This window comes from Silurus aristotelis (genome assembly GCF_946808225.1).
Source record: "Silurus aristotelis genome assembly, chromosome: 1".
Lineage (NCBI taxonomy): Eukaryota > Metazoa > Chordata > Actinopteri > Siluriformes > Siluridae > Silurus > Silurus aristotelis.
In genome coordinates, this window is record NC_139574.1 from 15,256,003 (window position 1) to 15,269,841 (window position 13,839).

The 13,839-nt window shown below is 32.3% G+C and overlaps 1 protein-coding gene across 2 annotated transcripts; it reads right to left on the reverse strand.

The window, feature by feature from the left end:
* Positions 1–974: 974 nt before the first annotated feature.
* LOC310726805 (uncharacterized protein) lies at positions 975–13,280 on the reverse strand. Of its 2 annotated transcripts, none has more exons than XM_083542739.1 (12): positions 13,044–13,280; positions 7,869–8,156; positions 7,464–7,781; positions 7,088–7,153; positions 6,779–6,919; positions 3,675–3,752; positions 3,505–3,582; positions 3,347–3,421; positions 3,120–3,221; positions 2,194–2,325; positions 1,970–2,080; positions 975–1,179 (listed from the first exon to the last, which is right to left on the reverse strand). In XM_083542739.1, the coding sequence occupies exons 1-12, from the start codon at positions 13,093–13,095 to the stop codon at positions 1,049–1,051; spliced, it is 1,572 nt and encodes a 523-aa protein (XP_083398865.1). In that variant the 5' UTR covers positions 13,096–13,280; the 3' UTR covers positions 975–1,048. The 2 variants fall into 2 exon arrangements, with proteins under 2 accessions (XP_083398865.1, XP_083398866.1); XM_083542740.1 differs by having other exon boundaries at positions 2,194–2,289; positions 13,044–13,269.
* Between the last annotated feature and the right edge of the window lie 559 nt (positions 13,281–13,839).

A 13,839-nucleotide genomic window follows, 5' to 3' on the forward strand; every position in this document is an offset into this window, starting at 1 on the left:
GCTTAAATTGCTGAAGAAGTTAATGCTCGACAGGTCAAAACGGTTTTAGCAGCAAAAGGATCAACACAATATTAGTCAGGTGGTCATAATGTTATGCCTGAAACTGTAAATCTTTAGTTAGTTAAATTTGGTCTTAAATCTTTATGGACTTTGTGGAAAGTTTGTCGGGAATAAAAAACAAAAAAAATGCACGTCTCTCAAAAATTATAGACAAGGTGTTTCCAAACTTTTCCATATTTATTTTAACTGTTGAATATGTAATTATACATTTTATTTATATAATAGACATTTATAGTTACATATTCAACAGTAAAAAAAACACTATTAGAAGCACTGATCTACATTTATAATCTTAATTATAATATTTGTTCCATGAAATTGTATTCATTTATTTCCAACAGTTTTTTCTCTTAATTTTGTAGCGTTTCTTTTGGCTGCACTGCTTCCGGTAAGTGGATGTGGATGTTAGATTTTTTTTCCCAATCAGATTTCAGCCTCTATTTGCTGCCATGTCAATCTAATCTGCCCAGAGCCTGCAAAGTCAGTATTGCTGGCTGATGTACCATAGTCTCCTTAAAAAATAGCTGTTTCTTTACCCAATCAGAGCAAGCTAGCTGGCCCAGAATAGCGCCAGCATTTTAGCGTCCTCTGATTGGTTGGTCAGAGGGAAACTGTTACAGCCAAGTTCTACTAGCAAAACACATCTGTTGCAGGCTGCACACATTAATACATATGAGTTAGACTTTTTTTATGCCTACGGAGGATAAGAAATTGATTTGGTTGATTGAAATTGGTTGATATATATATAATTTATAATTTTTGTGTAGAGGAGTCCAAAGAAACATGTACATAGAAAATCTATAAGACTTTATTTTCATATATATATATATATATATATATATATATATATATATATATATATATATATATATATATATATATATATATATATATAAATAAATAAATAAATAAAAACTAAACCTTAAATATGGTAGCAAACATTTCTGGGAGAACTGTTTTCTGGGATTGTCAATGACTGCTTCAGCATTCACCAGTTGCAGACATCATCATAGTCGCTGTCTGAAGATGAGTGAGCTGTTCGTTCACTTCCAGCAAAGCAATTCTCCTCTATTTCTGCAACATTTTCATATGCATCCTCAGACGATGTGCTGCTGTCATCTACAGACAAACAAAAGGTAACTGCATCAGTCCATACAAAAAACACAAATGTACAATACACTTCTGGTCTAAGATGGGCTGAGTTGTGTACTTCAGAAGGCTGGTCAACACAGGACTTCTGTGGGCAACCGTCTCTTTTTAATAATGTTAATTGTATAATGTAATAATGTAATTTTTCCACTGAGAACATTTCTACAGGTTGAAAATATCTTGCTCATGTTAAAGGGGAAGGAAATAATGTCCAAAATACCATTAAAGAATCCTCACAGAACCTGGGTCACTCAGATTGGGTTTTCCTATATTTAGCTGTCCAGTTTGAGTGAGTCTGTACCCACTGTAGTCTCATATTCCTGTTCTCGGCTGAGTTGGCAGAATTGAAATGCAGTCTTTTGTAGCTCGTCTACTTGAAAGTTCATCATATCTGTGGTGCCTTTTCTGGTAACTATGGTTGAAAAAGTGACTAGGTTGCCTGGTGGTCTAGTGGTTAGGATGCAGCACTCTCACTGCTGCGGCCCGGGTTCGATACCCGGTCAGGGAACCAACCCCAGCCATTAGGGTTGCACAAGCCTTAGTGATGTTTTTACACCACCTTGTGACTGTTGTGTATACAAATCCCAGCCTGTATCTGCATGATTTAATGCTTTGGGTTGTTGAATTCTACCTTGTGAAATACTGTATTTGTTCAGTAAATCGTATGTGGTCAGTAATAATTGTTTTTGACAGATTTATGCATGAGCCAGTATCCCTGACTGAGTCAATCAGGAAAAAAAAATACAGATGGGAGAAATACCTTGATCAGGAGTGTATGTCTGGGGAACACTGCTGTTTTCTGGGTTAGGGTTAGGGTTAGGTTGGGTGTGACTCAGTGGGGGCTGCTCAGGAAATGATACGTCTCCCTCCACTTCAAGACAGAGAAGTTATAAAATTTGATTATTTTTCTAGCAATCAACAGTTACCAGAAGATATAATGTAGCCTGTAGCTGATTTTTAATGCTCAATAAATTTTGAGCTCACATGTCTGGAGACAAGTTTCAGCATCCGTTCCTATATTTTCATAGCATTCCTCAGATGATGTGCTCTCGGAATCAAATGAGTCTGCTGCTACAGGTGCTAAAGGGAGAGTAGAAGAGAGTTTTCTCACCAGACCTGAACACAAAAGTTTCTCAGTTTCAGCTTGTATGTGCATGAAAGGGACAGGCACCTGTTGGCCAGGCTCGAAGATTGTCTTTTGTGCTATACATTTAATTGCTTTAAATACAAATGTGGTTCCATGTCAACATTTGAACACCAGAACAGATTTTTTTTGCAGTACCTATAGATTTAAATGTCTCTAGTTTTAAATGTCAACTCCTATACTGATTTTGTATATTCTTGCATCTACATTGTCTGTTCCAGGGTGTCCAGTCCAGGCAATGTTCTTAATTTGAATTTAAACTATTCTAATTTTCAATGTAGATAATGATAAGTAGAGCTAAATCTTTATAGAGAACAAAATGCCAGTTTCACATTATTGATGGATTCATGTAGACTGTCTATTATTACAGTATAGTATGTGATCCATATTTGCACCAATATCCACAATTGTCTCAGAGCCAGATATTTTTATTCATTAAGGCCAGTTAAATGCTTGTTCAATGTAGTTGTGAGACTGAACATCAAACTTCTTTTGTCCTGGAATCCAGGATAAGCTGAGTACCTGACTCTTTAGCCACAGACATCTAAAGTATCCACATATCTACCTGTTAAATTGCTCATTTTTTGGAAACCAAAACAAATTATCTTTTTTCCACCTTTACTGTTATATAACTACCATATAAGCAACATAATTCAAGACAAAAACTATAACCTAGTAATAAGAGTATTACTGTGCTCCAAAGTAAGCAATCGAGACAAAAATACAGAAATTTAAGCAGAGATGATACTGCATATGGGAAACATACCTTGATCTGGATAATATGGCTGGGAAACACTGCTATTTCCTTCCATTTGGGGTTTGGGGTAACTCAGTGAGGGCTGCTCAGGAAGTGATGGGTCACCCTCCACTTCAGAAACAAGAGATGTGTGAAGGTATAAGTTGGGACTTTGTTTTATCATACATCAGTTAACTAAAAATATCATGTACTGTAAGGCTGATTTTAGTTTTCATTTAAATCAATTTTGCGCTCACATGTATAAAGACAAGGTCCTGTGTTTTCATAACATTCCCCAGAGGATGTGCTGTCTGAATCAAACAAGTCTTCTGCTACAGAAAGTGTTGAAAATGTTACTTCACTTCTATAATGAATTTCAAATGGATTTCATCATTAAATCAACACATTCACTTACAGTACTTTTTAGCTGCTTCACTGGTATTGTTAAAAGGTGTCATCTTTATGCAGTACTCAGGATGAAATTGTGCAACCACTTAAAAAAAAACAAAAAAACAACAACAATAACAATATACAAAAACCTAGGTGCTAAATGGATCGTAAAAAAAGACAGTTTTACCAACAGACCTGGATTCAAAAGGTTCTCAGTTTCGGTATTTTCATAACATTCCCCTGAGGATGTGCTCCCTGAATCATGGGCAGGAGCTAAAAACAATGAAAGAAATGATTCCATATAGTAAAATTGATGGCAGACCAGAATTTAATTTTTGAATTTGTAATCATTTGTATATCTAGATAATAAATCAATGTAGAACATTTACCCAAACCCCTGTCCAAAATCTAAATATTGTTATGTGATTGTCAGATTGATTATTTACTATTAAGTACTAACTCTAAATGTTAACTTTTGATGATGATACTCCTGTTAAGACTGCATTTATTGTTACAAAACAAAAAGCATAAACCAGCATGAACAACAGACAGATGTCTATGGGAGAAAAGCAAGCATTTTTGAAGCTTGGAAAATAGGGAAAATTGTTCAAAGCCAGTGCACAAGCATTGTCAGTACAAATGTTTGGACAATCCTGAAAAGAAAGAAACTATCAAGCAGACATTGAACAGGTTAGCCAAGTAAAACTACTGCAAATGTTGAGAAAACATTGTGAGAACTGCAAAGAACAACCTCTTCAGGCAGTGGTGAAGGTATTACAGTCTACTATAAAAGACTTGGAGAGACTAAAATATATAGAGGTCATACCACAAGATGCAAATCACATATCAACAGTATGAATTAGAAGGTCAGATTGTGTTGAAATCTGAAGTATAGAGGATGAAAGAATTTGCCAAAGCATACAAGCTCGTCAGTTAAGCACAGTGGGATGTAATGTCATAGCTTTTGATTGCATGGACACTTCTAGACTGGGCTTGCTAATATTTATTTATGATAAAACTCATAATGGTATATCAGAATGAATTCAGATGTCTCAAGGAATATACTGTAAATTTATATAGAAATGCATGCTAATTGGAAGGACATTAACTAGACAGCAACTGGAAGTTAACACAAAGAAAGGACTTCATCAAGGAAATAGTGGATAGTTTTAGACCAGACCTTCACCAGACCTTAACTAATTTGGGCATGCATTTCATGCCTTAAAGAGAAGACTAAAAGGAGAAAACCCTTCAAACAAAAAAGAAAGTGTAGTACAAAAAATAATGCAACAGTTTGATGAGGTCAGTGGGTCCCCCACTTGTTGCAGTTAGTTATACCATGCAAAAGATATGCTACCAAATAGTAAGTGTTCTTTACTTTAAGACCAACTGTTCCTATACTTTTGCTTACCTAAAAATTTGGTGGTCTGCCACAAAAAGTTTTATGTTCTATTTTATTTTATAAGCTAAATAATAAAAGCTAAAATTCAGATCTAATCTGATGCATCTCAAACACAATTATCTGAAGTGTATAGCACAAACACAAGAATTGGCACTGCAATGGTGATACTTTAGTAAATACTTTTAGTCTTAAAACATGGCTTAGTTTGCACAGCATTTTGTTTTTCTTCACTGAATCTTCTTAGTACTTGATTGCATCCTGGAAACCTTAGAATATCACTTGCAAAATTGTACTCTTTTCAATGTGTAGAAATGTTAGTCTGCCAAAAACAGTCTGCTGGATAAAGTGCAAAAACAGTCTTGCACTAGATATTTGAATTTACATCTTTGTGATAAAAAAAATAATAATGTTTTGCTAATATTTGATATTTTTAATTAATCTGTTATTCAGGATAAGTTGAATCTTACTGTATTCACAGTTATTCGCAGTAGCAGGTGGAGGGGAGTCGGGGTTGTAGTAACGTTCATAATTTGAGTTGTTTGAAGTGTGAGAATTGCCTTGCTGTGAAACTTGTGATGCTCTCCTGATTTCAGTTCCGCCTGTGGGATTTTGAACAGTGCATATTGTAAGCATCATACAGTATATACCTTGTATTTATAAATTATGTAACACCAAAATCTGATCATTTATTAGTGTGTTTGCACAAACTAAGGCACTTTGCTATTGCTGTATCTGGTATTACTATTTAAAAACCATCACTGTTGTTCATCACTGTCTAACACCAAAATAATTTCAACAGAATTACAACATGGGTCAACAGAATGCCTAGAATAAGTGTTTGCTTAATGAAGCTTCCTCAATTCGTTTGTGTTCTTTTCACAAACTCTACAATGTCAGTACTATACAATCATAGATTTATGTTCCAAACTGATGCAGAGCTACAGCCCATACACAGCAGTCACAGCATGGAAGCTTTTCTTTTCTTCTCTTGTCTGGAACACTATGGTTGTGTGGGTGTCAGAGTATTTGGTGAATCACACATGCTGTAAGCTCTAAGGTTATATATGGGGGTCTGAAAAGCACAGCATTTACATAATCTCATAGTAGAACTTTTGCATAAGACGATAGGCTTTCAAAGCTCTGTTTTGCAGAGAAAATATGAAAAAACTCACACTTGAACAACTTAGTGCTCATTTTAGCATGGCTGAATGAATATATATCGCTATGAAGCATGAAATAAGATATTGAATAAAATCAGGAATTTCAAAAAGCATGAGAATACTTACATTTTGTCTAACCTACAGTTTGTTTTGTGCTCACTAATTTTGGCAACGGTTTGTGTAGAACCCACATATGGGTGAGATTAAATTATGTCAGGTGTCCACAAACCTTTTTTAATTTATTACAGAGACTGTCATAACCAAGGTTGTTTTGTCTAAAGATTATGATTTCACAAACATTGTGCAATGTTAAGCTAGATAGTATGAGAAAAGTATGAGATTTGTAAGGAAATAAATGGCATAATTGCCAAATTGTTGTCCTAATCAGAGAAATAAATCTTTTGGGGCATGTTATCTGGAATAAAGCTTTGGTATAGTAACAGCGCATATCTGTTGTGTTTAATTGTTTATAAACATTCTCACTTTGTTTCACTTCACCCAAGATTTAACAGAATACTGCAAAAATATATTTTTTATACAAATTTGAAAAGTTTTGCCACTAAAATGAGGTGTATGTGCTTTAAAGAGAGCCACCTTAAGTTATTATAAATACAAATGTGGTTTCAAACCAAATTTCTGAGTCTTCCACTACAAAGACATGCATCTACTAAGCAGTGACATCTTGAAGAAAAAAAGAAAAAACACTGAATAGATTAAAGGAGATTGCATGTACTTGCCATTTTGTCTTTTGTAGTATGCACATTGAACAGCATTTGAAAACAGAAGTAAAAACAGAGTGACAGAGAGAACAATGCAGCCCAGGACTGGTGCTGAAATCCCACCACTCTCATCCTCAGCGGCTGCCTCTGTTACAATCTCTAAACAGAAACAGAGCATTACACTAATCATATAACAGCTCCGTATAACTCTGGATCCAAGCTATATATACAGTATATATGCAGTTGGCAATTCACATTCATGTTATTGTTGAATTAAAGATCTTATTGCATTATTGTTGTTTCAAAAGAACAAAATGCAGGCTTCACCTGTTGTCCAGTTTGTGAGATCTGTTGTGAATGTTTTTATTGTGGTAAACGGAGTGTAGGAACTTCCTGTGTGATAGGAAATGTGATTAGTTTTGAGTACATCTTAATTGAGAACAGTATTTTTTGGTCATTGTCAGTCAGCAATCAATAGTACAGTAATTGTACCCAAGATTATTCTGCAGTTCTTGGAAGTTAAATAGAGTTAGGAATCAGTACACTTTCCACTTAGACTATTTTAAAGCACTGAAATTGTGAACAGAGGGTAAATCTCAGACATCACATTGGTCTATTTTGCTGTTTACCTCCTACTTCTCTAAACAGATATAGACAAGAATGTATGTATTTGTGTTTCTTTGAGTGTGTCCTCAATCAGTACCTGAGCACACCACTGCAGCATCCTCCTTGTGGCCACAGTAGTTTCTATCTTTTTGTAGCCCAGTGCACTGCCAGAGATTTTTCTCTGTTCCACTGCAGTTTAGATGGCTGATGTGAATAGGCCCAGAACCAGGATCAAAATCACCATTTTCGCCCATTACCCTTAAAGCAGTCCCACAGCCCAGCTGGGCACACACCACATTTCCTCCATTTAAGTCCCATCCATCATCACATACTGTGCCCCAGCCTCCAGTGCCAAACAGCTCCACCCGACCTGCACATCTGTCTTTGCCTCCAATCAACTGCACAGCCTGCCACTCTGAGAAGGTTGAGATGTTACCCAATGTCAGAAAGACCAATCTGCCACAGCAACAAGCAAAATTCTAATAATAATGGTAAAACTCACCACAAACTATCTCTATTACACTGGAACAGTTTTCTGGAGCAGCTTTAGCACAGTTGTACAGACTGGAGTTTATAATGGTGCAGTCAGACTGGCAGGTATTCATAGATCCTGTAGCATTTTCGGCAAATATTTCTTCACAGCCAAGGTCATTACAGAGTTGGGCCATGTCTTTCCTTGTGTCATCTCTCTGCTCTCTGCTGTTTACAGCCACCCACCTGCCATGATGAAGAGCCAGCAGAGTTCCAGAGCAGTTCTCAAGTCTGGGTGTCAGCAATCCACCTTCAAGGCCTTAAGGAACAAGTTTATATAAATAATATGGCATCAACATATATATAAATATAGGTTTTATATTTATAAAAATTAACACAGTAAAAAATGCTTTAATGCAAATTTATCTTAATGCCACTAATTATTAATGCATGATTAATGCAGCGTGCATTTCTGTTTAACCATTTTTTTTATTACAAATATAAATAATTATATGAGACAAAATTAAAATCTTCAACGCAACACCTTTCTTTACTCAGATATAAAAATAAATAAACTCTTTTTTTTTTTTTCAATCACTAAACGTTTGTTTTACTGATGTGCCAAGTCTCAAATCAAGCAACAAAATCCACGATGGTGCACACATCTGGAATAATTTAAAACACCATAATTACTTTAAAATATTTACAAGAATATTTTGTCTTCATGCTCTATGTTGAGTCTGGTTTAATTAATAATAAACATACATTTGTAAAAAGCATCCATATTTGTCCATGCCCATGTTGATTAAGTATTAAAAACTTGAAAAGTATTAATTTAAGGAACATTTAGAACAGATGCAAATGTGCAATAAATTGATAGGCAGCCCTAATATATATATATATATATTGCTTCCAGCAAAAATGGAAGTCATGTTCACCTATTAAAATATTTTGTTTAATTAATTATTCTCCTTAAAATTTTTTAAAATAAAATAAAGTCATAAATTCACATTACTAAACTTTTTTTTATTAACAGTTTAGCAAACAGTATGAGCCAGAAAAGTCCTAATATTTAAAGAAGAAAAAAATTTATCATGACCTTTGTGGTTTGTAACAGATATATTGGATGAAAATATAATGTAGTTAAGCTACAGTTTTTATATACAGTTTTATATTGAAATTTATTTTTAATTTATTTATCTCAAAATATAATTAGGCTAAATAATACTGTACTTTTCACCTCAGCCCAGAGACTCTGAAAAAACATAATATTTATAGAAGTTTGGTTAATATCCAGTTATGACTTTAAAAAACCTGATCCTATTTGGATAATAAAAAATAAAATAAAAGGATAACAAGACATTGTCTTTTTAGTTGATTAAATATTGGAAAATATAGTCTGAGGGGGCAATTTTAATGTTATATTAAGTCTGCTAGGAAAAATAAAACAGAACATGTTTTTTATTTTTTATTTATTTATTTATTTTAAGACACTACTGTGTTTATTTGCCCAGAACAACAAATTTACCAAATAATTTTTTGGATTTCTTTTCTGAATGACTTTTATTAACCCAGCAGGTTTGATTAACCAAATCAGATGTTATATTAGGAGATTATAGCCATTAAAACCTGTTCAACATAAATTACAAATCTCGTTCTCTTAGTTTATTGCAAAATGACTGATAGTTTTTTAATGGAAGTGTTAATAGGGTTAGTTGTTGTACTGAAATCACATTTTCCCTTAAAATCTAACATATTTCCACAAGAGTGTAACATATTAAATCCAGTATTGTATATTTCCCTGCATTAATTATTCCACTGAATTCCACTGAGTTCGGGTGCATTACATTATTGCTAACATTTCCTTCCACGTGAAAACACTGAGCTACTGTTGTAGATTAGTACACTTTGAATCTGCCACAGTCGCCCAGTGCTTGCTCATCAGGGATAAATACACATAATTCACTTTAATTCTTTAGTTCTATAAAGCTGCTTTGAGACAATGTATATTGTGAAAAGCACTATTGAAATAAACCTGAACTTGGACATCGCTTGGATATTCTATTGCAGGCCATGCAGCTAAAAATACAACTAAAGGAGTATGTCAACAGTTAAACATAAACATAAACACTTTAACATAGTTTCAGTGTGGTGTATTGCAGAATCAACACCAATACCATTCTGGTAATCCAGATAAATATAATACATAACTTTTGACTTTTATCATATATAAATATATGATAAAAGTGTGTTTGCTGCAAGTTAAAAGGATGTTATTTGATTACTGGCTGAGCACTTCACTTGCTTTCATTTCTAATAAAGAAAGCAAAAGGCTTTTGTTGATGCTGATACAATAGAGTTGTGTATGCTGTGTTGCAAGAAATAAACTGCAACAGAGCCACATCCCGTGAGTCACTTCCTGTGGAAATGTCAACCTGTGGCATGGGGGACACTGGGGAAAAGTTACTCTTTCCTTTTTTAGAGCAAGTTTGTTTCACAAAAGGTAGCAGGGCACAATAGTTAGCTGGATGCAGAGCTTGAATGTCAGATGATTGCTGTTCTTGCATGTGGATGATATAGTTTATCAAGTTTATTCTTTTGTGAAATTTTGTAGAGAAAATTCCCTTTAAAGTCCTGGATTAACAGCAGTGAATGACTCCATTATTGTCCTTCTACATGCAGAGTAAAATTTCTTATGTCATTATGTCTCATTCTTTAGTTTCAAATCTTGTGATCTTATGGACATATTGTTAATTACAAATTAAGTGCATAATACAGTTGGTAATTGCATAATGCAATCAATAGTGTATTTTCAATTATTTTACTAATATGCTATTTTTATCATTCTGGGTTTCTTTTTTTTAATTTAAACATAAAAAAATACTTAGAAAGACACTTTCTTTTTTTTAGCAGCGATACTACATACTCTGTTTCTCCATAAGCTAATAAATTTTGTCAGTCACATTTATATTATATAAAAATAGCTGCACCCTGGAGTCCTAAAACAAAAAAATATGTGTAAAAATTAATAAATAAAATGAATATAGACATACATTTTTGAAAGCAAGTAGTAATTATTGTTTTTATATATATATATATATATATATATATATATATATATATATATATATATATATATATATATATATATATATATATATATTTAAACATAAAAAAATACTTAGAAAGACACTTTCTTTTTTTAGCAGCGATACTACATACTCTGTTTCTCCATAAGCTAATAAATTTTGTCAGTCACATTTATATTATATAAAAATAGCTGCACCCTGGAGTCCTAAAACAAAAAAATATGTGTAAAAATTAATAAATAAAATGAATATAGACATACATTTTTGAAAGCAAGTAGTAATTATTGTTTTTATATATATATATATATATATATATATATATATATATATATATATATATATATATATATATATTAATTAATAATAATTAATACATTTATCGAAAAGTGCTGGGTGTTCTCAATAATATGGATGAGGTGTATATTTAATGTACCACTGTAATTTTTGAGTGCTGAAAGATAAATGGTACATATACAAAGAAATTATGCGATGTTACGTTTCTTTCAGCGTTATATATTATTATACATTTTTAACATAAGCAAAACGATAAAGATTAATTTAATACAGAAATAGACTTTAAAAGTCCACTAAATGTTCAAACATTAAATCACAGAATAAACTTAAATTTGGTAATTTTATAAAAATATTTATAATATTAATTTTAGACATTGCAAACTGAAGCAGGAATGAAAATCACATTACATAGAAATGAGCATTTCTTTGTTTTTTAGTTTTGATTGTATTTTTTATCGTATTAACTTTACAATTTGTATTTTGGACAGTAACTCTAGTGTGTATAAAATGTAGGCTATGCATAAACAATTCAATGAATATAATATCTTTTATGAAATATGGATGTTTAGCATTGCAATTTATAATTTTTTTTTTACAAACCTTTTATTACCCTGGAAATCATCATAGCCATTTATAAGATCTTGTTACAAGTACATCAATCCTCCTTTCAGCAAATCTCAGTATATTAACTTATATGAGAAACTAATACAAATATATTGTGCATATATTTAAAACTTGCATCGTAAACATACATTTAACTAGTGAGGTTGTTGGTTGTAAAATATGTGTTACGTGTCATGTCTGGATATTTCTTAATAATATTTAAAATTAATTATATACAAATTTTAATGCATTTTTATTTATATACAAACATTCGTCATAAGTTTTGGGAGAGCCTAAAGAGAATTTTTATTTTGTTTGTTTAGCAGGCATCCTAATACATTTTAATACAGGTTCATTAGGTCAGAAAAGTCAATGAAAACAATCAGTCTAAAAGCTATAATTAGAAAGAATATAATTAGAATAAAGGAATATATATATATATATACATTTTTTTTTTTTTTTGGAGATAAGTTCATATAAAAAAAGAAAGGCCCCTTTGTCCATGCGTTAACTAAAACAGCTCATTATATAATCTAGGTTTTGTGAAAATGTTTTTTTATGATTTGTGACACATACTGTACATAAACAGAACATGGCCATATACGCGCTTATATTAATTCTAATAAATATCTCTAACAAAGACTCAAACTTAAGAATGCGCCAAAGAAGATGTAAGGTTAATATTATACAAGAAGTATAACATTAAAATGTATTTAATGTTAATAGTAAAAGAGAATGATTTTGATAAGGACTTATCTTTTTTAAAAATGCATTAAGAAAGTATAATGAAGTTTCAAATACAAACATATTTAGTCAATTCAAAGCATGTGTAGTAGATATAACATTGGATAGTAAAGTAAAGCACACAATTTATTTTAAAGTGTTTAAATATTTTTTTTATAATGATCATATTTCTTCTTAGTAGAGTATGTTGAACTTGATTACACACTGTAACTATTACTTTCATTTCAGTTATTCTAACTCACTCAAGCACTTGCAAATTGCATGAAGTCATATTTAAAGATTCAAATATTATTTACACCTAATAGATTCTTATTTGATCCCATTTTTACTTCAATAAGTTAATAGGAAACTATGCGTATAATCACTGTAGGAAACACAAGCATAACAATTTATTTTTTGTAATAGCTTTAAATGTATATCAAAACTTTGTACCTATGACAAACAGTTGATGCACAAAAAGTCAGAGCATTTTTTACCTTGATGCATGCACAAAGCTTGGAGGAAGACCGTCATCAACAGAAATTCCATTTCATAGTAGATTGGCTAAAAGACTGGCTCTGACAACCCCAGAGCCTTGTCTGTTGTATATTAGTGCAAATAGTATCTGCACATGTGTGACCCTGCAACTTCAGACTGTTTGCACACTTGCAGAATGTGGTTTCTACTATAAAGTTAAAACGTTGAGACACACACCCACGCAGCCCGTTTGCATTATGCATGGGTCAAGAACATACATAGTTCTGCTGATGGATATCTAAATGGTTCATTGCCCTAAGGGAAATTTTATATTCTTTACAATGTACATAGTTATCCAAGAAAAAGGTGCACGGTTCTTTATAACCATTTTTTTGTAGTTTAATTTTAGATCTACCTTTAGACATTTGATGTTATCTGATATAGATAGCATCATGTCATTTGCAACATGATATAAGCGTATTGTTTTTTTCCTTACAAAAACTTACTTATTTTAGGTAGCATCCCACATAATTAAGCATACATATTATTTGCTAAAAAAAATATTAGATGATTTTTGTTCAATGAAAAAGTGGTGTTTTTCAATCACTCCATAATGTGCTATTGTATGAAAATAAAAAAATGACTTCTCTTGCTCGGTTAAATGTTTTATTCCTTATTTTATTATTTTTAATAAAAAGCCTTTTGATGTTTTGTGATCTAAAGTGTGCGACACAACACACTGTACATAATTGGTTGCACAAGATATTTCTATGCCAGATAAATAATTCTGCGCTTTTCAAGTACTACATCTGTACA